Genomic DNA, 24,790 nt, shown 5'->3' on the forward strand with positions numbered 1-24,790 from the left:
GGTAAAAAGTAAAATAATAATAATATAAAAGATAAAAAAAATCTGATTTTTCCCCTCCAAAATATTTAAATTTATTTGACAACCTGCTATATCCCCTTTTTTACATCATTATTATTTATTTAATTTCTTTTTCTGCTTTTATTTTCAGAGTTTTGCCTCTTTTGCATCAACACCAACTCTCTAGGATTTACCCTCACAGGTGCTGGTGGGGAAAGATAATTGGGTTGCTGGTTCAGTCCAATTACCAACCCAAAGCATAGGTAATTGACAACCTGGGGCTAAGACTCAACACTACACTATCTTTCTCTAGAGACATATACGGCACCTTAAAAGGTGCAGTATGTAGCATTTAGTGGCATCTAGTGGTGAGGCTGCAGATTACAACCAACTGAATACCACTTACCCCTCCCTTTCCAGAAAGTAGAGAACCCACGGTGGCCTTTAGGTAACATACAAACGTGAAAGGCCCTCTCTAGAGCCCGTGTTTGGTTTGCCCATTCTGGGCTGCTGTAGAAACATGGTGGTGTAACATGGCGAACTCCAAGGAAGAGGACCTGCTCATTCTATGGTAACACAAACACAATGATTCTTTCAGGTGGTTATACACAAATGAAAACATAGAAATTAAATTCCATTTCTGCCAATAGATCCCTGTTATACTAGCGTTATTGGTAGATTAATGAATGCCTTGTAGATGTGGGTGTAGTTTAGGCCAGTGGTAGGAGGCAGGGTCAGCACTGATGTCACATTTGGGGACTGGTGGTATTGGCTCATTAGTCACTATTAGCCACACCTGGAGAGAGAGCTAGGGAGGCCTTTGAGCTGAATGGGCATGCCACAAGGGAGACGCGGGAGGCAAGACATTCTGAAGACAAAAGAGACTGAGGAAACGTTTGACATGCCACCACAAACCATCCATGTAAATACACATGCACTCTGAACAACCACGAAGACAAGCAAGCTGGCCGACTTGTCCGATGGAATGGCACCCAAGGGATGTCCTGTGGTGTCCCGATCTGAGCGAGCTGGTTACGAATAGCAAGAGCGTTGCCCTGGTGGTGAGCTATGTGGAACATCACCCCTCTGGCAAGCAAGGAACCAGAGCTCTGCCAACTCAAAGTTGGCCTTGTCTCTTAGTGTATACTTGGTCTGGAAAGGGCTGGACCTTCTGCTTTTCTGGTGTTGCCCAGGGTGAGAGGCGCAGGAGGCATGGAGGAGATTCACCCTGAGATGCTGAAGGCTCTGGACATTGCTGGACAGTCCCCCTTCTTAAGAGAGGGTACCCAGAGGGTGTGCTCCCTGGCAAAGCTTATGACGGGGTGCTGGAAGGGAGGTATTGACTGAATATCAGACCTCAGATTCAGAAGGAACAACAGTGGTTTAGCACTTTCCCCTCCCAGGATTACTAGAGGGGACTCAGACGTTTGCTCATCTATGGTTTTTAAAGAATACCTCACCCCTCAAATTATCATTTTTGTAGCAATTACTCGCCCCGTTTTCAGTTGAATTTGTAAATTTGCATGCCTCTGTGGTGAATGAAGAATCCAAAAAACGTAGTCATGGCAGATCGCATTATACAACAGCAAAACTGTATTAAAACATTAGAAACTGTCACACAACTCTTGCAGGATAATCCAAGTCTCATTTATCCAGTCGCATGCCAAGCAAACGTTATCATTTAAAACACTAATGCATACCCTGCCCAGGTGTGCTACTTATCTGCGTGGAAGTGTTTTAAATAGGTTTTAAGTTGTGGTCGTGTGTAGGGCAGGGTATCAGATATATTTAGTGTCAAAACTTCTCCAGTCAAACCACACCTGCAGTTGATCCTTTTAGTACGAAGATGTAGAAAAAGACTGTTTGTATGGTTTTGTTGCAGCCAATCACTGCAAGTGTTTTCGATTTAATACAACGTGTGACTGGCCACTACACCAGCAGCTACAATCCATACAGTCTGTGGTGTGGTGAAGTCAAGTGTGGTGCATTTGATGGAGTAGGCAGTTCAGCTCAGATGCCATAAAATGATTGGTGGTGGCCTTTCTCGCAACTGTATGCTTCCATTCACATAATGGATACTGAATGAAGTAGTCTGTTGGTATCTGTATCACTTTAAGGGTCCTGGTATCACAAGTTTTTAAACGATACCCTGCCCTCGTCATGAGCTTTGGGTAGTGACTATAAGAATGAGACTGCGAGCAGCTGAAAAGAGTTTCCTCAGTAGGGTAGCTTGGCTCTTCATTTGAGATAGGGTTAGGAGCTCAGACGTCCTGAGGGAACTTCGAGGAGACCTGCTAGCCCTCTTCGTCAAAAGGAGCCAGTCTGGGTGGTTTGGGCATCTGATCAGGATGCCCTTTTGGGTGCCTTCCTTTGGAGGTTTTCCAGGCATGTACAACTGGTAGAAGACACTGGGATAGACCAAGAACACGCTGGAGAGATTACACATCTCACCTGACTTGGAAACGTTTCAGGATCCCCCAGGATGAGCTAGAAAAGGTTGCAGGGGAGATTGACATTTGGAATACTTGGCTTAGCTTGCTGCACAGCGATCCAACACCAAATAAACAGTAGGAAATGGAAGGACGGACTGATATAAAAACTGATGTGTTCCACTTCATAATCATGTACAGCAGGGATGCTTAACTCGCTTTGCCCTAAGGCCACTTATGCAAAATGACAGGAGGCCAAGGACCAGTTATTAAACAGACATTAATAATTAATATAGAAATAATTAGCCTAGACCTCTGTCAGGGAGTCTCTGTGATCCTCCCCTGACACTTGTATTGGATAAGCAAGCTCTACTTTGCTGCATTATCATGCACTCTGGCACCTTATTTACATTCAAAGTACAAAAACAATACAAGTGTGAATCAATTTATTTTCATCGTGAATTAGAAATTAGTCAGCAGGCCAACCAGTACCCTGTCATGGGCCAGATTTAGTACAGTACGTGTCAAAAGAGAGCTACTTGTCATCTATACAGAAAAGAGTGCAAAATCAATGTCTGAGGTCTGCTCCCAGAGTATGCGGGCAATTTATATTCAATTTGTGGCCTTTTATGGAGTTTCACATGCATGCTTTTTATGGGCTACATTGTTTAACATGCTGCCACAGAGACAGAGGACAAAGAGAACCCACTGAATATTGGCTTTTAAAATGTTCTATTAATTTTGTCCTTCACCTCCCGACAGAGGCTTGGTGACGCCAAACCAGCACTGAATCTATAAATGAGAGACAGCATTCGTCATGATGCTTTGCTGATGTGACTGCTGCACAGGTCAGAATATCAGTTCTTTCTAAATCAGCATAGTCAATGTGGCACTGGTCTACGTTTACAGTCTGTTTTCTGGCAGTTAACGAGATGTTTGATCCACTTAATTGTCAGAGAATAACTTAATTCTGAATGTGAACAATGCAACCCATTACTACTGAGAAAAGTGGATACATATCTTCTCTAGAACATATCTTACATTTATAGTCTGTAGCCAATATTCCTTAAGAAGTGAGGAACAAAACGTATGATTTGTGTCAGCTGTGTTGTTAATAGAGGGATATTCCTTCAAAGAAAGCAGTGATGGCAAACCCTTTCAGACAGAAGCCCAGAACAACAAACACATTTTAACCAATAGTATTTAATGGTTTATGCAACTCTCTGCTAAGGCCCAATCTCCCCCAACAGTACTATTAGGTAAACCAGTCCCTTGCATTTTATTGGCCAAAAATAAATTCAAACATACCTAAATAAATATGTGTTTATGGTAGGGGGTCAATCAAAAACAATAACAGTTCTAATTAAAAGGCAACTTGAAAAACACAACAGTTTTCTCCACAAAACTGGTTAAATTGAAAAGTTTTTTAAAAAATGTAAAAGGGGTCATTTCCTCAACAGCTTCCACTCCATATCAAGTAACACGACTCTAAAACCATTCATTATAAAAACGGAGGTGGAACACTGCCACCAACTGGAAGTTATAAGCTTTGGTCACAGGAGTTTGACGAGGAGACGGGAGAGGGTAAGGGGGAATAGTAGCTTCTGTCCCTCCTCGTCACAAACTATCTGGGTCTGGAATTTAAGCGGGGCACAGGATCCCAGAACAGCGGGTTGGGTGACATAGTGCCATAGATATTTAGGGTTCAATACAATAACAGGCCAGACTGGTTCTCTCAGCTAGGTTCAGGGAGATGAGAACAAACAAAATGTTTGAGCTTGGGGAGTTCAGACTACCTCAGACCAGAATGGCTCATGCATGGGTGTATGTGTGAGTGCGTATGGATATGAGGCCTTCCGCAGTCCTCTCCGTCTGCCAAGCTGAAGCAGTTCTATACTTCTTTTATTTTCTCTTTTTTAAGCAGGAAAGAAAAATCCCAAACACTGAACCCCACTTTTCACCAACACAGTGCCAAACCTCGCCCCTTACTGCGTGAGTCGTCCAGGGCTTTGACCCCCAGAACAATGCCACCCTTTTGAGAAAGGAGGACAGGTAGGCTGGGGTGGGTGGACATGAGAGATATTAAGGGTGACGTGAGTCTCCGTTTCCAACCCGTCTATGCCTTCTCACCCACCCCTTGCCGTCGTCTGACCTGTTTCTCTTGGGCTCTTCATAGCAAGGTGGGATGCTGTTGGGAGGGGGGACACAGTGTAGCGTCTCCCCCGCCCCACCCCACTCTTTCAAATGGTTCAGTCAGTCAGTTAAGGGGCATGGGCTCAGTTTGAGGCGCTGCTGTTGGAGGAGCTGGATGTGGAAGCCACGGCCATGCCTGAGGTGCCCGAGGAGGCCACCGACTTGCGGATGTGGGGCATGAGGAAGGGGTCACTGGCCAGCTGGTGCACATCGATGCGGTCCTCCTTACGGTAGACTAGACAGCGCCTTATAAAGGCCTGGGGAGAGACAGAGTGAGATTGGAATGACTGAGAAAATAAAAATGTTCAGCGCAGATATCAATGTTTTGGTATAAAGATAAGATTCCTAAATATATGCATCCAAAAAAAAACCCTTCTGAAACTATGTATATGAACACGTGTAGTTACAGCACAAAGAGAAAATACAAGGGAGGAAATGAAGAGGCATAGATGGGATGCAAAAGCAGCGAGGTGCCAATACCTTAGCTTCAGGTGTGACTACTGGTTTAGGGGGGAACTGCACATCTGTTGCCTTCAGTATGGTGTTCTCCTGCAGGATGTCCTGCTGCGACTGGTTGTGGCCGAAGGGCTAAAGAACAAAGAGAAGGAGAAAATGTGTTATTGAAACAAATGAAACATGAACTAAATAAATAAAGTGAGTAGGTACAATTAAAGTGTGTGTGTGTGTGTGTGTGTGTGTGTGTGTGTGTGTGTATGTTTTCAATACACTGTCCATAATAAAATGTTACTTCGTCTTCCTCTAAGTCTACTTTCACATAAAAATGATCCTCACAGCATTTTATTTACTTTACAACTGACTCAGTAGCTTCAGTGTTTTGCTGCAACGTATTTGTATGTGTCCCCTACCTTGCGGCCATACAAACACTGGTAGAAAATGACGCCAACGGACCACACATCCACCTTGTTGGAGATTTTGGGTGGTTCCTTTCCAACCACAAAGCACTCTGGGGGCAGGTACCTAAAAGACAAAGATTGTAATAACATGAATCAGTTTAAACAGATAAGACATAACGACACAAGACTAGAGTAAGAATGTTTTCCCCAACATGATCTGAGATCTCTGTCCCCACATATGAAGTAGTCACATTGCCGACAACAAACAACAAATGCTGTGCACTAGGAAATCGTCAACAAGAACCAGGGTCTGTGAGTTTGTTTGTGACTTGGACGAGTATTTTGTACACTTATATACCTATTCATATCTCAATGATACAACAAATATTGTGATTAAAGGCACTGCCCCACAAGATGTTTGTGCTGTGTGTTACTACAGTATTTTAGCAACAACAGCACTTTGCTGTTCGCAGGTTGAGTACAGTTGGTATTGTTTTTCCCCTTCATAATCCCAAACTTTACATTGGCATCAAGATAGTGGAAAAAACCCTTAACTTAATAAAAATTTATCGCACTGTACATATAGTGAAACTCTCTGAAGCCCATTTCCCACTGGACAAAAAACACCATCACCCACTAACATCTGGCTTTTGTATTTAATGAGAAAGGTTACAATCAGCATTCACTCCTGGGACAAATGACTCTGCAGCAGCAGTGGGTATTAATTGGCTCCAGCTCCGATCGACTGGTGCACTGGCAATGGGAAAGGAGTCTACTGCCTATTTTTAACAAATATTACCACATTAAAAGAATACACATACACGTGCAGATTTTGGTGGAAAAGGAGTCTAACACTGAACCTATTTAGAAAATCCTGAGATATGCAGTGTAATGTGATTATGACCACTATTTATTTTTGGTTTAATATCTGTTAATAAGTCAAGTCTGCAACTTGCATGTTCTTTGCATTAATTTGTGAAATGACACACTCTATTCTTCGCCATTAATTTATCATCTCTTCTATTACTGTTGCCATGAATTCCCTAATGTGTGAGCCATGACACTGTTTAGCCTGGAGTGCAGCTTCTGGCAAACTAGTCAATCCAGGGTGCTGTCAGACATGGTAACCATATACTAGGACACTGCTCTATGTGCCATGAGAAAACTCACTGCTGCAGTGTTTACAAAGGGATTTCAGGGATGTAATGTTTGTCAGTGTGAAGTAAGGTTGGAAGAGTTCAATTAAGAGGTGGTCATTCAATACAATTCGTACAATTATTTTGCCTTAGCTTTGCAGTTCTGTTCTCAGGATGGATTTAGTCACACCTCTTTGTTGCTTCCAACTGTGTTTATTGCTCTAGCACATAAGCGTCATATGTCTATGTAAGATGCTTTCATTTATGCTTCATCAATACTTTATCAGTGTTTCAGCTTCCAACTCTGATTCTGCATCTAGAAACACTGATACTACAAACTTTAGATTCTGCCATTTTGTTTTTCCTTCTATAGCATAAAATGCCTCCATACAGCAAAATAATGTTTTTGTTTTTTTTTTTAACTGCAATGTGTTGTGGGAAAGCACAGACATAGAGAAATATTTCAGACCTGTCTACCGAACATAAATTTGACCCTTGAGGACAAACGCTCAGCAGAAAAAATATCAGGCCAATTTATTATATCACAGATGGTGGCAGCCCTGCAGCAGAGTGGCATCTTCCAGTGTAAATCTCACCAGTATGTCCCCGCTCCCTGTGACGTCAGCTCCATCCCGTCCACTGAGTTGTAGCTGTCGTCGTCCATGATCTTCGATAGGCCAAAGTCTGTGATCTTGATCTCCCCGCAGGCAGTGCCGTTCACCAGGAGGATGTTACCTGAGCAGGGCGAGGAGAGGATGTACAGATATGAAATACAATCTCCGCATAGTTCAAGTTTATATTCACATTTTGAGTCTGAAATGACAATTATACTTGGGATGGTTGAGTTCTGCTGAATGCACAATGATTCCAATTATTAAAAAATCAAACATTATTAAATTAATTTGAATAGAATAATGGGCAACAACTGGATTGGATGCCAAACCATCTATCAAGACAATTTGTTACTGTAATTAGCCCTACAATTGTATTGTGTGTCCACCCATTAAGCCATTTGTAAATAACCAATGTTGGGCACCATGTGAACCACTTAAATTTCCCCTCTCATCACTACAATAGCTGCAGTGGTTCAAGTGGTTAACTTAACCAATAGTTATGCTAATAATTCAATTTAACTGACAGTCACACTGATAATTTAATCCGAAGCAGAAGTGTGCCAAGAAAATTTGAACAGACTCATGCAAGCTCTTTGAGTGTAAGAGCCAGAGTGGTGCAGAGACCCACCAGGTTTGAGGTCGTAGTGGATAATGGGCGGTCTGATCTCATTGAGGTACTTCAGGGCGTTAACAATCTGCATGATGATGGAGCGGCCCTCCTTCTCCGACATAAGCTTGTGCTGCTTCAGGTAGAAGTCCAAGTCATTGCCCTCGCAGTACTCCAGGACTGTGCAGAACCTGCTCCACAACGAGGGAGGATTTGGTACATCAAATCGAAATTAAGGCTCTAAATTAACACAATCTGCGTGAAAGGTGAGTATATATTTCGGAAGGGAAGCATTTGTTTAAAAGGAAATGACTTACGAGTCAGTGTCAAGCGAAAAGTAGTCGTAGAGTTTAACTATTCGTGGGTGATCCAGCTCTTTATGGATTCTATATTCTCTGCACGCGTGTCTGAAACAAAGAACATTTCCAACATTTATTTCAAATGTGGATGATACACACAGTGAATGTAAAGCATTAATACTCATTCATAGCCATTGTAGATGTACTACAGTGTTGCTTTGGAAATTGCACAGCACTCACTTGTGATAATTTTCCTTCTTCTCATCCCTCCAGTTCTTGTTTAACTGGTGGATTTTGACCGCAACATACCTTTGCTCTGTTAAGTCAAAGGCCTGGAAAATAAATGTCTCTTATTAGTGAGGAGCTGCATTTGGCATGACTTTGTTTTAGCTGCAGTGAGGCTCTTGCTTCACATTAAATGGCTGGGTTCATTCATCATTTTTACAGCGATGACAGCAGGTTCTTGGAACAACTCACACTCTGGCACAATCATTTACTTAGAAATGTTGATGACGTCAACTTAGTGTAATGTAATGAAACACGCATCCTCAAATATTTTCCAAAGTATGCGCAGCACAGCCGCTCCGCTCGCTTTCAAGAATACGAGCAAGTTAGTTTTCACCAGTGTAACACCACAATCTCTGACCTCAAAAATTACCACAGACTTGAATCAACTCACAGCATCACTCTTTTTTAGGCAACAGAAAACTGGTAGTTAGTGCAGGGCTACTGGATAAGATTGCACCAAATTCTGCCTGTGCTTATGACCTAATTTTTTTAGTTTGTAAAACAACTGTAATAATGAGTGGCAATGCTACCTTTTCAGTGTCTATTAGTTTGACATTATTATAAATTACAAAATAGAAACTGGAATGCCTTAATGACAAAGTTCCTCTCACCTTATAAACTTCACTGAAACCTCCCCGTCCAAGTAAATGGAGTAGCAGGTATCGGTCATTTAGCGTGGGGTGATCTTTGAATCTGGACAGAGTGAGAAACAACTCAATTAAACAATTAAAATTAAACAGAGGACAGGGACACATCAGTACAGAGAACTACCAAAGGGCCATATAAGAAGAAATCGTACTGAGAATTATCCTCGTTGTGGATCCTTTTCAGCTCGCGAATGTGCAGGTTCCGCACTCGCTCCAACCTCTCCAGCTCTGCCTGGATCTCTGCCTCCTCCTGCAAAGAACAACAAACTAATATCAAAACCTGTGCAGTTAACAAAACAACTCAAGAAAAAAAAAAAAAAACGACCACAATAAAAAATGAAAATAAAAAAAGTATACCAACAAACCATTACCTTCTTAAGATGGCCTAGTCGTAGCTTAAAGATTTCCTCTTGCTCGTGGTACTCTGCCTGTGATAACCTGTGAGGACGCAGAACAAACCTCAGTACAACTTCCGATATGCCAGCAGGGGCAAAACAGCTGGATAAATGACAAACAAAAGCATCGTACGTTTCACTTTCTGTCCCGTTGGTTTTGCTTTTGCGTTTGTTTTGCTCCAGGCTTGGAGGCGGGGTCTGGGCCATGGAGGGCGGCTTGCGTTTCGCCAACAGCTTCCTCTGTCTTTCGATTTCCTCGCGCTGGGAATTGATCCTTTCTTGTTGCCTGAAAACAGATGACACATTGCAATAACGTAAAGACCTAATGCATTTATCAGTTTGTGTATGATCTGATGTAAACACTTTGGCTACCTGGCTGTGATTCTGCCTTTACCTCTTCAGTGGAGGATGTACTTATGATAAATGATGGTCGAACACTGGGTTTAACACTTTGCATTCACACATGTAAGAATCATTTTATGTAAAATTCAAAAGTTTCTGCATACAATGACAAAGTATGTTTGTCTCATAGCCCTTTTCCATACACATGTACTGGCTTCGCTCGACTCAGTTTGACTTGGCGTGTCAGCCCAGCATGGCAGGGATTTGCATCTTGATACAACAGGGCTACCTGCTCGAGGGAGTATCTTTAAGGTGAGACACTACAGGTGAATAGAGTAATATATGATAATAGATATCATCATGAAACTTCCTCAGTTGATTACTTACAATAGTATGAAAAAAAATGTATTACAAGTTTTTAAAAATTTTATGTTTAATTATGCAAATTGGCATTATCTCATTGAATATGCACTAATTTGCACATGTTTTAGGAAGATAAATATGAACATCTGATAAAGCCAGGTGCAAAATTCTTTTTTCATTTTGTTTACATATAAGATGAAAAATGTTACAGAGGGATTTAAGGATATCTGCTTTTATTACCTAGAAAATCAAAATATACTGTCCATAGCCTTGTCGCCACATTTTTGGGACTAAAATGTCACATAAATCAGGCTAGGAATGCTTTCTTAACAAATCCCTCTGTAAATATCTTCAGAATATAGCTAGGTGTATAACTGGAAAGTCTGGTGTACATAGGTGCTACAGATGCTGAGATGTTTGACTTGGAGTATGACAAAAAACTCATTTTGAGAAAACAGCATTCAAAGATTTACATAGGGAAATTTAATACATTTCTATTGGAAACAATTGCTCAAAAACAGAATAAATGTTCAGTCCCTTAGTAATAATAATAATACAGTATATTTCAAGCTCATGAAAATTGATCATTTAATAACATGACAGGCATATAAGGCCTACAACTGTAGTGACCCAATTAATAAACATATTAGCCTACACTGAACAATAGGGCTGCAACTAACGATGATTTTCATTGTCGACTAATCTGTCGATTATTTCTTCGATTAGTCGACTAATCATTTTATCGAAAAATGTGTTAAAATGTTGAAAAATGCCGGTCTGTCTCTCCCAAACCCCAAAATTATGTCCTATAATGTCTTGTTCCGTACTCACGCCAAAGGGTTTTAGTTCACCATCATGGGAGAGTGTGTAAAGCTGCAAATATCTGAGCGTAAGAAGCTGCAATAAGAGTATTTTGGGGTGCTTTTATAGTACTTTTCTATGACAAATGACTCAAACCGATTAGTCGACTACAAAAATAGTCACCGATTATTCTAATAGTCGATAAGACATCGATGAGTCGACTAACTGTTGCAGCCCTACTGCACAATGCTAACTTTTTGGTAAATTCAAGAGAAACTTACTGCCGCAAGTAGACAAAATGTAATAAAATAAACATCTAAATGTATAATTTGTTGGTTTTTTTTTTATAGCAGTTTGAAAAAATACATATTCAAGGAGTAAACTAGCCCAAAATCGCAAAATTGACCACCGCATGAAAAAAAAATCAATGTTTTTGCCTGCCATGTCTCGCCTTAACTGATCATGCACTTATCGTGAGTTGATGACGTTTAAAAGCAACGCTGTCTTTAGCGCTGTTTACTACTACACTGTGAGACAGTGATTGGTAGCCAGCTACTTATCAACGTGGATTTCCCGGCTGTTGTTCCAATTTTGCTTGGCATCTACCACTTTTTACTTGAAAAACAGAGACTGAGACCACTGAATGTTGTCTCTGAATGACGATGAAACCCATCTGACATCTCCCCCGCATCAACTCAGCACAACTTGGTGCATTTCAGCTAGTCATGGATATGCAAATCAATGTGGCATAGTTTGACTCTGCGCTGCCATAAGTGCCAATGGAAAATCCCCATTATATTTATGTAAGGCTTTACATTTATAACATTGCTGCCAAGATCTGAGGGTTTATTGTTTAGGTCACAAAAATTGGTTTTCACTTACATTGATATTTGCACAATACAAAACTGACTTGGGTCATTAATTTCATAATAATATCACATGTAGAGGAGTGTGTTGTTATTTTTGGTTAGTGTGATTTCGCCTGTTAAACTAGCTGTTACCTAACAATGATAACATAAAGAAAGTGTTAAAGGAGAAACCCTCACTTGATAAGGTTTTGGAAAGCATATCCATCCGTCCACTGCTCAGTGAAAGACGCTCCATGCCTCACTGTCGTGAAGTGACCCAGTCGAAGCCTGTCCTGCATGCTTTTGTCCCGGCACGCCATCTTCTCCTGTTTGGACTGGAGGGGAGGACAGACAAATACAGGCATCAAACCAGTGCAGCTGATTCCACATGGCTTATATAAGGGCTTCTAAAACTAGCTAATGCCACAAAACCCACAATGACCCACTCGCTTTGGAAACTAATAGCTTGAAATAAGTCACGGTGCTATTAGACAAACATACTTTTTCAATCAGCAGTTTCTTGGACATGGTCACACACTTATTTAAGCGCTCCTTGTATCGTTCCAGCATCCTCTGCTGCTCATCAATCTGTCTCCTCAAATCACAGTTTGCCTGGAGAAGAACATACAAACAAGTGGAAAAAAGGCCAGGTAAAAGACTTAACAAAATGTCCACTTATTTATTCATGTGCAGACAGAAGGAATGTGTAAACTCTAACATGCTTCCAGTGAAAACCCAAGACAGACAACATGATATTCTCAAAACCATCAAAAATGGCAGGCAGAGTAGCAGGGATGAAATGTAATGAGATTAGTACCCGCAGCAAATCGTCTATTCGGCCCTCCTTCTTCTCCAGGTCAGAGTTCTTGTTGTTCTCCATTGCTGTTAGTTTCTCTATGGTAAGGTCAGACTACAGGGTACAGTGAGCACAAAAACAGTGTTTATGTTAATGGTGGATCATTCTCTATCAGTGAAAAATGTAGTAGTAAAATTTAACAAATACTTGCAGTTGCTTATTGGTTTCAAGTTGCACATTTATTGGTTTATATACCAATTATAAAACAATTACCTTTTGAATTATAATATAATCTTATTGAATTATAATAAGAGATTAGATAAATGTCAAGTACCTGTGTGGCTTTGTGGAGCATGTGAAGAGAAGCAGGCTTCAGTGAACACGACGAGTGCTCTGTGTTCACCGAACTTATGGAGGAGGGGCTTCCCTGCTGCACCTGGAAGGCAGAAACATTCACCCAGTAAAAACCCTGCGCAGACAGAGGGCGTCTTAATGTGTGAATTTCATCACATTAAAGAAATTATCGAGACCTGCAGCTGCCAGTCATGATAAAACATGAGACCAATCTGGCGAAAGAAATGTGCATTAAATTGATGGCCAGAAACTGAAGACACTCAAATGAACAATGAGAGGTATGCAAGGGTGGGTTCAATTCTCAACAGACTAGCACTCAAGAAAGATTCATAACAAGGCTTTTTAGTTTTACTTGAAAAGATGCAAGATATAAACACATTTCTGTACAGTGTTTACAGACCACATCTGATTCTTCCCACTTGTGAGTAAACTTGACCTTAGTGATGTTAATAACAAGCATGGAAGAGAGAATGGCAGGACAGAGTGTTAAGAGATTAAAATCAAAAAGCATGAGACAGGTCATAGAGCAAACATGCTCACCGTGACAGGGGGGTTGGAGAGGGAGTGTTGTGGGGAAGAGCGGACTACTGGTGGAATTCCCCTGGCAGGGCTGGTACCAGGACCGCTACCTCCCGCAAACTGACAGACACGCAAAGAGAGAAGAAAGAAGTTCAATGGCAAGACCAAGATGGGTTAAAAAAAAGGGGGGGTGTTAGAAATAGGGCTGAACGATAAGAGTGCAATTAGACTAAGTGAGCAATTTTTTAAAAAGTTCCTTGTCTTCCTCTATATTCTTCTTCATTTGCATTAAAACTATTATTATTAAAAAATAAATATGAATCTTACTAATCTCCTGGCGAATCACACAAACTGACTTTGACTCTACCACTTGAAACTATTTGGATAACTGAAAGCCTTGATGTAAACATGTTGCTAACTTGTCCTGCTTCAGCTTCCAGATTGTGGCCAGGATGTTGACGCTCACATCGTGGCTAACCCTCTTCACTTTAGCAGCAGTTAGGAAGCAAGACATGGGAACTTTGCTTGGTCTTGATGAGCTGCAGCATTTATTCATGGACAAAACGGCACCTACATTGTACATTCACTACCACTTGACAACTATTACTACTATTAATTCGTTCTCTGCTCCAATTGCTAACACCTGTCTGCTCTCACCATGTCCACCATCTTCTTCTCTCTCAACAACACACTCCCTATGCACGTTACACCGCTTCCTAATTGGACGCTAAAACAATCTGATGTTCACTCGCTCGTTTGCATAGTGTTTCGCAATGAAGATGTCCTAACCTGATCTGTGTGTCAGCACAGACTAAGTGACTTGTTGCTTGCTTGAATAAACACTAGCCCTGGCCTTTATGAAGGCTTGCGCACCTACAATCTGTCTTCAGAGCAGCTACGAGCCATTACTTATGCTCGCTCAAGGCTTGACAGGCTCCATGAATATTGTTGTCACTTGTAGTATATCTGGACACTTATTAATGCTCCATCCACCTGACTTCGCTCACTCGCTGTAGGTTAGGAAGGACTGTTACGCTACCCTTATAACAATGTAATATGTAAACGTGGATTGCACTTAAATCTGTTTTCACACAGTAGCACTGTGAGCATCAAAGCTTGCCTGTAGCATTTTACAAGTTGTTTTCTTCATCTTCTCTCATTCCTAATGTCACGTGGAGCGTAGAGCAGCATGTACACGTGAAGCTCGCGGGGTAAGGTGTTTCTGCCACTTTGCCTTATGAGAATTGCGTTCTATCACATCGCGATATCGTTTTGAATTTGATTAATTGTTCAGCCCTAATTAGAAAGTCAGTATGGAAAGTTAATACTGAAGCATTTATAGAGAACATGAGCTTTGCTGAATAGACACACAGTACAGCAAAAAACAAAAACATTTTCTGCCACTCACCTCAAAATAATCACTAATTTTATGCCCCCTTGCACCAGCTTTGCCTAGAAAAGAGAGAGGCAGGGAGTTTAGAGAGAAACCAAAAATTGGGATACATGATGAAAGGATCACAGCAGTGGAACAATCTTACCTTGGCTGCTGTCAAAATGGTCTGCTTTCCGTTTTCTCACTCTCTGGTCATTTGCTTTTTTCTCAGGAGTCTGTCAAAAGAAGCGAGTATGAATCAACTGCATGCACAATAACAGGAACATGGTTGGCCTTAACAATTCTGCTCATTTGTAACAGAGACTAACCTCTAGCTCTTTGTCACTGAGTGAGCCCACGCTGCATAGACTCTGATTGGATGACTCATTTTGGTTCTGACCTGAGCCCTGTTAAAATCAGGTAAAGATGAATAAAAAATAAAGCACAAGGAGATATTAAATACAGATATGCATAAAACATGCAAGAAATATATTCCACTTAGTCTAACTTACAAATGTGTGCACAAGTACTTGCTATGTATGCATGCACTTGTGAGAGAGAGTGCACGCAAGAGTTAGAAAACAAAGAGTAAAATGGGTGAGAAACTGAGAGAGGGGATGCGGCGGTCTGGCTAAATACCGTCACCATTAACTTCCCACTGAATCTCGACCTGCATCAGTCCTAATGCTGGTTCCCTAGGTGATGCCTGTCAGTCAAATGAATCACATCAAAATTCAGCAGACACTGTCCAATCAGGGAGAGATACTTAGTCATTCAGAGCACACTGGAGCTCTCTCGCTGAACCCTCCTAAAATGGCTGAACATTAGGCATGCTGCTGGGGATGTATTCCTCCCTCTGTCTGTCACCTTTAGATAATGTCATCCATTTTTCTCCTGTTCACCGTGGTCTTCACTGTTCTTTTCTTCTCCTCCCTCTGGAGAAAGCCAGTGAAAGATGCTTTGCTTGATTTAAGAATGACAGCTTGTTTTTACCCCTCCCAGACACCTCGGTTGTTTGATCAGACCTGTTCAAAGGGAAATGCACTAGCCGACAATTTTAGTGGGCCCTCTCTGTTCCATTACCAAAAGTTCTGCTGGCCCTTTGTCCTCAAAGGATAACAATTTCCCTTCCTTTATACCAACTCAGTGATAACAGAGAGAGCAGCAGTGCCACAGGGCTGTTCAAGGTCAAGAAAAAACTCCATGCTCCTCTGTGACATTGAAGAGCTTTTAGACCACCAACCCATATTCCTTCATAGCCATTTGTTGACACACTTCCCTCTCACTTCCCCCCCTACACACATTGCATCTCTAGTCATACAGGGCGGCTGTGGCATGATGCCTTAGCGAGAGCCGCCATTTTCTCTGCGGCAGCAGCCATGCCATGCTCTGGGCTCAGCTCTGCCTATGGCTGGCACAGGGCCCACTCCTGGCGCTGACTCTCGCTCCCTAACTGTTCCAAGATCACCTTCCACAAAGACGGCTCCATCCATGTAGCGAGCAAGAGGGTGGAAGCTAAATGCTGCCTACACTCATCACACCTGGTCAAGAACTATTTCTGCATTCCTCTTCTGCCTTCACTCCTCCTCCCCCCTACCACCCTTGTCCTGTCTGTGGCCTTTTTGGCAGGCATCACCACTTGCATATGCAGCCTCTACATCATGAGCCAGGGAGAGATGCCATATCACACCAGCCAAAAAACACAGACACAGCTCAACCTTCTCCAGAGACAGACAAAGAAAAGGAGTGGGGCCAAGCTTGTCCAGGCCAAACAGCAGAATGATACTGAGGCAGAGTGAGACAAAGAAAGGAAGAGGTTCACAAAAATGTGTAATCAAGAAAAATCTGTGATTATAAGCACTTTGACAGGAGTGTGTTCTTATGCTCCACCTCAGCGACATGTGCTGTAACACAAACCTTAGCCACGCCGACCCCAGTGAAACGAGCCTCCAACAGCTCCTGCCGTCGGGGGTCCAGGCTATGCAGTTCTTCCATCATGGCTGCAGAGACAAGAGCACAGATTAAGGAAGGCATTGTGGGGTCTGGTATATTCAAGTGGGAGTGACGGATCACTGTTTCAAAAGGCATTGGTTGTGATGAGTCATGGCTGTTTTTAGCTATATGGATGTGGAAAATTCCTGTTCTGAGTCATCAATAAGCCTGACAATAATGTTTTCCACTATCATGTGTGTTCAGCAAGCACCAGCCATGCAACTCGAGCACCCAGTGAAATAATCACAGCACTGAAATGCACCAAAATACAGCCAATAAGAAATACCAAATATGCATCAAAGACTTGGGCCAGATGTGTAGAGTCATTGCCTGCAAAATTACAGCATCATGTGATAACACCCTGGCATTATGAGACTAAGTTACATGGCGCTGGAGTTCTGAAAGGTCACTAATGGAGGGACTGCCAAGTATACTCACAGCAATGGAAAAGGCCACTATAGACAATAAGTGCCCAGCTTGCTAGCCTGTGCAAAGGTTAACGTTTAAGTTACACGCCCAACTCTGACGGCTGTGTCAGTGTGTTATCTATAGCTTGCATACATTAAATGAATAGTGTAACCTACAGCATTCGTGTCCATTTTGGGATAAATTCGAGTCACTATTCTTGTGTAACTTTATACGTGATTGAGTTTGCTGGCTCAGCTAACAATACAATTTGAAACATCATCAGTGAATGATAGCTAACATTGGATAAATGAGCTAACAAGCCTACAGACGTTGGCCATCATCACTCAGCTAGCATTGCAATCTAAGAGCTAACGGTTAACGCTAGCTAGTAACATTAGATATGATTTTGTCAAATAACGCACCCAAGCAAGGCAAACTGTGATTTATCTCGGTCCAATAACAGTTGTAAGATTACATAACTTTAATGGCTCACACAACTACTATCCACAACAATAAACTATTTTACAAACACACGTAAGATGGCTAGCGTTAGGTAGCAATATGCTAACGTTAACTCGTCTGTCAAAAAGAAGCATCTTCTCGGTTCTGTGTTGTCAGGTGCTGCTGCCACGACGCTTGGACACATTGTAAAATGAGCCCCGTCTAGATATTTTCTTTTTTCGACAACCTGACGAGATACTTACTGCAATTCAATATTTTTTCGGTCCTCTGGAGGGCCTGTTGTTAACCCTGAAACCGTCCCCGTTGTTTCCCCGGTGCTCGGCAGACCCTCCCAGGCTAGGCCGCATCCACAGCCGCGTCCCTCGCGTGCTGGCTGTTAACGATGAAGACACGGGAGTGTGCGGTGTAGCTCAAGGTAGACGACGGTGGATTCCCTCGGAGGCCTCGACAACTCCGGGTATCCCAAACCCGCGTTGCTGTGCTCCTTAGGCAGGGATCCCCATCATATCCCTCTTGCCGAGGACCATACCGTCCCTATGGGTATCTTGCTCCACACAATGGCGACCCTCGAGATTCTGCGTTTTTCACCAGGTATAAATGATGTCTTTGAGCTCTTTAGGCGATAGTTACCCCTATCTTTTTCTCCCCCGGCGGTGAGATCAATTTCGGGTCCTGGCTTTCAGCTCGATCAAAACAAAGTTCGGCTCCAGTCGCCTTCCTCGCCGCAGGGAAGAAACCAATCTGTTTCGGAAGTTGTGCTGTTGCAGGCGTTTCAGCTGAATCCGGATCGATTCGGTTCGGTTCTCATGTTTTTACAATGTAAACAATAATCAGTAAAATCTCATATTTTCTCGTGAGATTGTTCAAGTATTTTCACCTTCGCTCAGTCCACGCCTGCCCCAAATCTCTTGTCTGGACCAATGGCAAATCCCTCTGTACACAATACAATTTAACAGCGCCCACCCAGGCAACCATCAAAATGATCACTTATCAGAAAGTTGCCGTTCCCATGACTCACACCCACATGCTCAACTTATATAATAACCTTACATTGCAAATTTAATGTTTTTTAAGTCGCCATTCAAACATAAGATAGATGCATTAATAGAAATAAAGCAGTAGCCTTGTGCCCAATATTTTTAACGTGATTTCTTTAACAAAACACTTTGAGCACAGCATTTGAACACCAAAGTAAATCAGATTAACAGTTTAGATTTTTATTGATTTTGCATGTACAAAAAGGTAATAAAGTTATCTTAAAAATCATGCATTTTATTCCAAAACATCAGCTCATTAAAACAGCATCTGTCAGAGTAGAAACACTGAAACTGGGGTAACCAGCCCTCTCTTAGATTACTGAACTCATCAGCATCAAATGAGAAAATCTTCACTCTCATAGGCAGAATTGTAGCACCATCAGGAACTTCAGCCATAAAACAAGTCCATCAGCATCACCACAGCTGGATTAGTCTAAGGCTTTTACAGCATTTAACTATCCAGGTGTATCCCCCTTAATCACAATCATAATGGAGCGTCTCAATGCCACATATCCTTGGAGAAAGGGCCCGGCACCACCTTGATTTGATCTCCTAGCTTCAGTTGTGGTTCAGCTGAAGTGACGGCCAAGCCAGACATGTTGTCCCCCTCTGTCTCAGCCCTGCGTCTCAAGCGGCAGAGCTGCAGCCTTGCGGTACTTGCACTGGATCCACACCCTGTACATGGTGAGCTGTTTGCCTCTATTCACCTGCAGCCGTCTGTCCACAAGGTTCTGCACTTTCTCGAGCCCTGCTTCAGTGAACATCTCATGGAGCTCATCTGAAAACACAAAGCACAGCATTATTATCATATACATATAAATATATATAAAATTAAGGAACAATCCTGCAAAAATAATCCAAATAAATCTGTATTAACACAATGTCTTTATTTTTACCTTGAGTAAAGAAATACACTCTTGTTCCATCCCCTCGGACGTAAAAGTTTTCTGACAGACACCTTCCTAAAAGAAGTAAAGGCACACAATATAACTATTATTTATTAATGCAGTGCTGTTTTAATTTGCAGTATACCATTAGAAGTACTGCATATGGAGCCCAAGTGTGACAGGTCTTGTGCAGCCACACTTGTTGTTACTATACATTAATTGGAAACTTTTTTTATTTTCTTACCTGGACCCTATTTTCCCATGTTTTTGTGTCTAAGTCACTAATGGAGACAGCTAATTTTAAAATTGGTCCAGTGCTAAGAGGCCGCAGCAGCTGCAAAGTAATCCCTCCATGCAATTGTGCACAGTCATTTAACGTCCATTTAGAGTGCTTGTTTTTGCCACTGACAGGCTCATATTGTTGTTGCAAGTGTCTGACATCATTGAGAGGACCCTACAAATGTTTTTCCTTTGCTGATCCAATCTGTTTGTTAGTGTGTGTAACCAAGTCTCACTCAAGGAGAAGCAAGCGGACTTTTCCACATCGTTGAAATCAGCTAAATATTCAGCCATGGCACTACACAACAAACTCTTCCCCACACTCCTCTCTCCATCTCTCACTAACGTTTCCATCATTGTTTTTCCGAGTTACCTCTTGCAAGATTTCAGAATGATAATTCTCTTTGAGCAAAAGGTAATGAAAATTATTTTATTTTTCAAGACAGTCTGTCAGTGGCAAAACAAGCACTTTTAAGTAAAGTGAACTGTAAACTGACAGTGCACAATTGCCCACAGGGATAACACTGCTGCTACTACTGCTGTTGCAGCAGTCTCTCTCAATACTAAAATTATGATGCCCAAAATTCAGATGGAGGGCAGCAAGTGATAAATCCATACACCACATCAAATGGATATAGAGGAAATAGACGACATAAAGAGCTGGATGAACCTTCGGGCAGCAGAAATGGATCATCAAAACTGATCCATACAAAATGAAGAAATATGATTTTTCCCACAATTTGACCGATTTGCCTGGTGTGGACACGATCATCGTTACAAATTACCTCATCGTTACAAGGCGAGCTGATGGAGCGTACAAGCGTCTAGTGGATTATAAGTGTTTTGTGTGCTGTTGTGTCCATGACAGAAACGACTGCAATCTCGTTTTTGGCCAGGTGAGAAGATGTGCTTGAGTGTAACTGTCTTTTATATTTCAACTATTGCAACTGTACATGGATGCACTGCTGTCAGGCAAACATTACTAGGTAATGTTAGCTACTGTTTTCTACATACTAGGTCAACTGTTCCCAGAGGTCTGGTGAAACACTGTTAAAAATCTGGATCGTGGCTAAAAACAGAGAAGCTGTCACACCATGTAATGGGGCATGTTTAACACAATGCTTCAAAAATTTACGTTTGACATTAGTCTCCAGACTGAAGACAGAAGGTTTTTGATCCACATCTGCTGCTGTTTCTCAGAGACTTCTTTCTCTTCTCCCCTTTACTATTTTCGGGACTTTAAGTGGCATCTGTTTTTTCCCTAGTTAATTGTTTGTAAAAGCCGTAAACACCGCAATTTGTAGACATTTGTGCAGTGTTAGTAGCCTTTGCCACCAGTTGCCTGCCCTCCATCTGGACAGCACACTGATCTATGACGTCATGCAAATAAGCTACACTGGACTTCAAACACTGTTGTTGCCAATAGTTGCTTAGACACAAACATAGGAAAATAGAGTCCACGAAGAAAAATGTCCAAGTTTCACTTTAAGTGTGGTCCATATTAGTCTTTCACGTATTTAAAGGCAGCATACTTTGACTGTCATTTAAAATGGACAGACACAAACAGTAACTTTGGTGTGACCTAATGCAGCAGTCAATTCTAAAACTGTGCTACCACAAAAACAGACCTTAATGAAAGACATCTTCCAGGATAAACACAAGTAACAGGCCATGAATAATGGACCCTTCTGGACCTGGACGATCTGAACAGCTGTTTGGACCAGAGCCACAGGACTTCATCCTGACTAACCTTTCTTAAAGCGAAGCTGTGCCATATCGTAGCGTCCATAGTCCCTGAGCAGCATCACTCCCCCAGGCTTCAGCAGCCGTGCTAATCTACTGATGGATGCCTGCATTCTGAGACAGGATGAAACTTTAAGACAACCAGTACTACATTAAATGACCCACACTGAGTGAAAACCAAAGAGGCGAGAAGAAGAAGAAAGCCGGAGAAACAAGTTCATACTTGTTGGGATGCAATGCTGATAACACGAAGATTAGCACTATAACATCAAGGGTTCCATCGGGGATGGGGTAATTGGCTTCCACATCACTCAAGTCATGAACAAAGGCGAAGCAGCGCCCAGGGTCGTACTCTGGATTAGTCTGAAGACAAGAAATCAATGCTAATTCATCAGTTAGCCCACAGCCCAGGAGATGAATACATCTATCAACACATCATCCTTTCATTAATCCCGTCTCACCTTGACTAGCTCCACAGCGGTGCTGGAGAAATCACAGCAGTAAACAAAGAGTCCCGGGTCACTGCAAAGAGCAAAGCTGCCATTACACCTTCAAGTGCACATCATAAGACACAAGCAGAGAACAGTGTGTCAAACATGGCTTCAAACTTACTTGTTGGTCTTCAGTATTGGGAAAACTGTATTGCCTACACCGCAGCCAACCTGTCCAATACACACAATTAATATAGCGTTTGTTTTTTTAACTCAATGTCAAACTCAAACACATACAAAGTTTGTCTCAAGAGAATGAATCCTGACAAAAACAGAGGTTGATCATTTTCAACAATGCTCAGTATAATTCACCAACACTTTAACTTTGCACCAAATGTCACTGAAACCTGTTGACAATCTGTTCAGATGACTTATGTAAATACAACAGCAGACATTTTGCTTTGTAATTCAATGTGCACCACTCACGTTTAGCCAACTTGCTAAATGCGTGTCAATGTGTCTCTCACCTCCAGAATGCGATATGTGGCCGAGGAGCCGGGGATGTCACCGTCACTGTGAGACAAAGCTGCAGCTTCCCTTCTCTGTTCTTGATCCAGACTATCCTGCTGACTCTCATCTGTGCCAGAGACCTCGAGGCAGGACTCATGGTTACACTGTGGGGCCAACTCTGGGAACTCTGTGAAGAGCCAGTGGCGGTCTTTGAAGAAACGGTTCTCGTGGATTGTGTAAAAGTCATTCCAGAACTCATTTGCCCGGCTGTCGTACTCATCTGCAAAAACAAGTAAGGCAGAAAATGCAAGAGTTTAAGTCATAATCTAGCACATCTGGCCATGATGACAAATCATCACAATAAAGCTTAATGCAGCTTAATAAGACAAAAATGTCAAAAACGAATTACAGCCACAAACCATATAGAAGCATTCTTCAAGGTAATTTTCTGTATCATTTTCAACAATAATCACACAAAAATGAGATGAAAATAAATGCATATACAACACTGGGGAATGCCGTCCTCCTGATTAGAAGCCGGTCACACTGTGGCATTCATGTGTATGAGCTGTGAGTCTCGACAGCTACCTTGTTTCTCTGGAGGAAGTGGCTGATTGTTCTCTAAGACCTTCTTCCTTGCAGATGCTTCTTGTTCCTCAGTCCACTCCACATTGTCCCTGTTAATAACACAACACTATTATCCAGTGTGGATGAATAACAGCACAGGAACACTTGACCTGACTTGTCCGGAGGTACTTATAGTTTTCCAGGTTATATTCAGATAGGGCTGGGAAATAAAGGGACAAAGTGAAACTTGGGACAGTGATACATGATATCACATTTTATCTATTAATATCTGCAAGCATGTGCAAACTAATAAGCTGATGTTTAACATATGAACGGCATGAAAAGGTGCAGCTTTCACACATGATATATGGACACAGACTTTACTCTGTCCAGTCACCAGTAAATTACAAATTTGTCTAGACAGTAGCATGCAACACCCAGTATCTTCAGACTTTCAATATAGATAAGGGGAAAAAAAATCATCAGAATAATACAAAACAATATAACCTAAAACCTTTCACAGGGAAAAAATACATCACGTATAATGTTAATTTTGGCAACAGAATGGAGTCAGAGTACTAGATACCATCACTTTATTCACATATGATTATTTAAATGTAATTATATTTTTAAAATTTGATACTATATGGCCTGATAATTCACTGTATATATATATATATATATATATATATATATATATATATATATATATATATATATATATCATCATGAACATTGCATTAGCATAACAAGACCTATCATAACAGAGAGCTATAGCTTCTGAATAACAGCTTTGACATTTACTTATTGTCAGATATAATCATTTCAGCCATAGCTAATCCATCTGACTGATGTGCCACCACTGTAACAGCTAAGTGATGGTGAAAGCCTCAGTCAGGGGGACAGAGGCTCTTTCAGAGATGGACACCAAACATCTGTCTGTCCTTCTAGGTCTCTGGACTAAAGACACCCACCAGGCGTTGTGCTGGAAGACCTGCCGCGGGTCAGTGAGGAAACGTGTCCCGAACTGAGGTCTCTTCACGTCTCCGGTGGCTGAGTCTGACACAGGCAGTCCTGTTTCGCTGCTGCTGTCTCCCTTCACACCGACCACGGCATGGGGCGCCGCCATGTTCGAACTGACGCGACGGAAGAAGGACCTGTGCTGCGTTCAGGGACAATTGGTATGGAAGCACATTTCCGCCAATGAAGAGAGAGAGCGACCGAGAGAGAAAGATGAAAAGAAAAGATGAAAAAAGATGAAAGCGTAGTATTTGTAATAATAATAATAATAATGATAATAATAATAATGCTCACGTCAAGTTAAAATTACGAGATGAAGAGTCATAATTATGACATAAACAGTCGAAATTATAAGTTAAAAAGTTAGAGATTATGAGATAAAAGTTAAAATTACTAAATTAAAAATCAAAATTATGACAAAAAGTCATAATAGGGGGATAAACATTTAAAATGATCAAATAAAAAGTTAAAATTATGAGACAGAAACTCGAAATTTTGAGATAAAAAGTCTAAATTATGGGCCGCAAATGTTATTAGATTAAAAAAAATAAAATAAAATGCGAGTTAAAAAGACACAACTATGGGATTAAAGCGTTTTAG

General features: G+C 41.6%; 2 protein-coding genes across 7 annotated transcripts; both read right to left on the reverse strand.

Annotated features, from left to right (window-relative positions):
- Positions 1 to 3,609: 3,609 nt before the first annotated feature.
- Positions 3,610 to 18,569, reverse strand: tlk2 (tousled-like kinase 2). 5 transcript variants are annotated; one of them, XM_033645172.2, is made up of 22 exons: positions 17,959 to 18,569; positions 16,772 to 16,854; positions 15,184 to 15,261; positions 15,021 to 15,090; positions 14,891 to 14,934; positions 13,504 to 13,602; positions 13,140 to 13,175; positions 12,944 to 13,045; positions 12,631 to 12,723; positions 12,315 to 12,425; positions 12,012 to 12,148; positions 9,593 to 9,745; positions 9,436 to 9,502; positions 9,217 to 9,314; positions 9,029 to 9,110; positions 8,370 to 8,461; positions 8,148 to 8,237; positions 7,852 to 8,021; positions 7,206 to 7,344; positions 5,486 to 5,597; positions 5,100 to 5,207; positions 3,610 to 4,876 (listed from the first exon to the last, which is right to left on the reverse strand). In XM_033645172.2, exons 2-22 carry the CDS (start codon positions 16,850 to 16,852, stop codon positions 4,703 to 4,705), a joined length of 2,136 nt encoding a protein of 711 aa, XP_033501063.1. In that variant the 5' UTR covers positions 16,853 to 16,854; positions 17,959 to 18,569; the 3' UTR covers positions 3,610 to 4,702. The 5 variants fall into 5 exon arrangements, with proteins under 5 accessions (XP_033501063.1, XP_033501064.1, XP_078017892.1 ...); XM_033645173.2 differs by lacking the exon at positions 13,140 to 13,175; XM_078161766.1 differs by having other exon boundaries at positions 9,436 to 9,745.
- Positions 18,570 to 18,917: 348 nt separating this feature from the next.
- Positions 18,918 to 24,332, reverse strand: mettl2a (methyltransferase 2A, methylcytidine). 2 transcript variants are annotated; one of them, XM_078161186.1, is made up of 9 exons: positions 24,145 to 24,332; positions 23,192 to 23,280; positions 22,621 to 22,883; positions 22,275 to 22,324; positions 22,124 to 22,199; positions 21,886 to 22,025; positions 21,670 to 21,776; positions 19,650 to 19,715; positions 18,918 to 19,531 (listed from the first exon to the last, which is right to left on the reverse strand). In XM_078161186.1, the coding sequence occupies exons 1-9, from the start codon at positions 24,297 to 24,299 to the stop codon at positions 19,368 to 19,370; spliced, it is 1,110 nt and encodes a 369-aa protein (XP_078017312.1). In that variant the 5' UTR covers positions 24,300 to 24,332; the 3' UTR covers positions 18,918 to 19,367. The 2 variants fall into 2 exon arrangements, with proteins under 2 accessions (XP_078017312.1, XP_033501683.2); XM_033645792.2 differs by having other exon boundaries at positions 22,124 to 22,184; positions 24,145 to 24,327.
- Between the last annotated feature and the right edge of the window lie 458 nt (positions 24,333 to 24,790).

The sequence above is a fragment of the Epinephelus lanceolatus genome, chromosome 18 (assembly GCF_041903045.1).
Source record: "Epinephelus lanceolatus isolate andai-2023 chromosome 18, ASM4190304v1, whole genome shotgun sequence".
Taxonomy (NCBI): Eukaryota; Metazoa; Chordata; class Actinopteri; order Perciformes; family Serranidae; genus Epinephelus; species Epinephelus lanceolatus.

Bases quoted from the DNA above. Each gene is read 5' to 3' on its own strand.
- tlk2 (XM_078161766.1), bottom strand. From the start codon at position 16,852: ATGATGGAAGAACTGCATAGCCTGGACCCCCGACGGCAGGAGCTGTTG. The intron at 15,091-15,183 runs GTTAGTCTCTGT...TTCTTTTGACAG, and splicing joins TCAGTGACAAAGAGCTAGAG to ACTCCTGAGAAAAAAGCAAA. The intron at 8,022-8,147 runs GTAAGTCATTTC...GTTGTGGAGCAG, and splicing joins TTTTCGCTTGACACTGACTC to GTTCTGCACAGTCCTGGAGT.
- mettl2a (XM_078161186.1), bottom strand. From the start codon at position 24,299: ATGGCGGCGCCCCATGCCGTGGTCGGTGTGAAGGGAGACAGCAGCAGC. The intron at 22,325-22,620 runs GTGAGAGACACA...TGTATTGGACAG, and splicing joins CCACATATCGCATTCTGGAG to GTTGGCTGCGGTGTAGGCAA. The intron at 19,532-19,649 runs GTAAAAATAAAG...TTGTGTTTTCAG, and splicing joins AGTGTATTTCTTTACTCAAG to ATGAGCTCCATGAGATGTTC.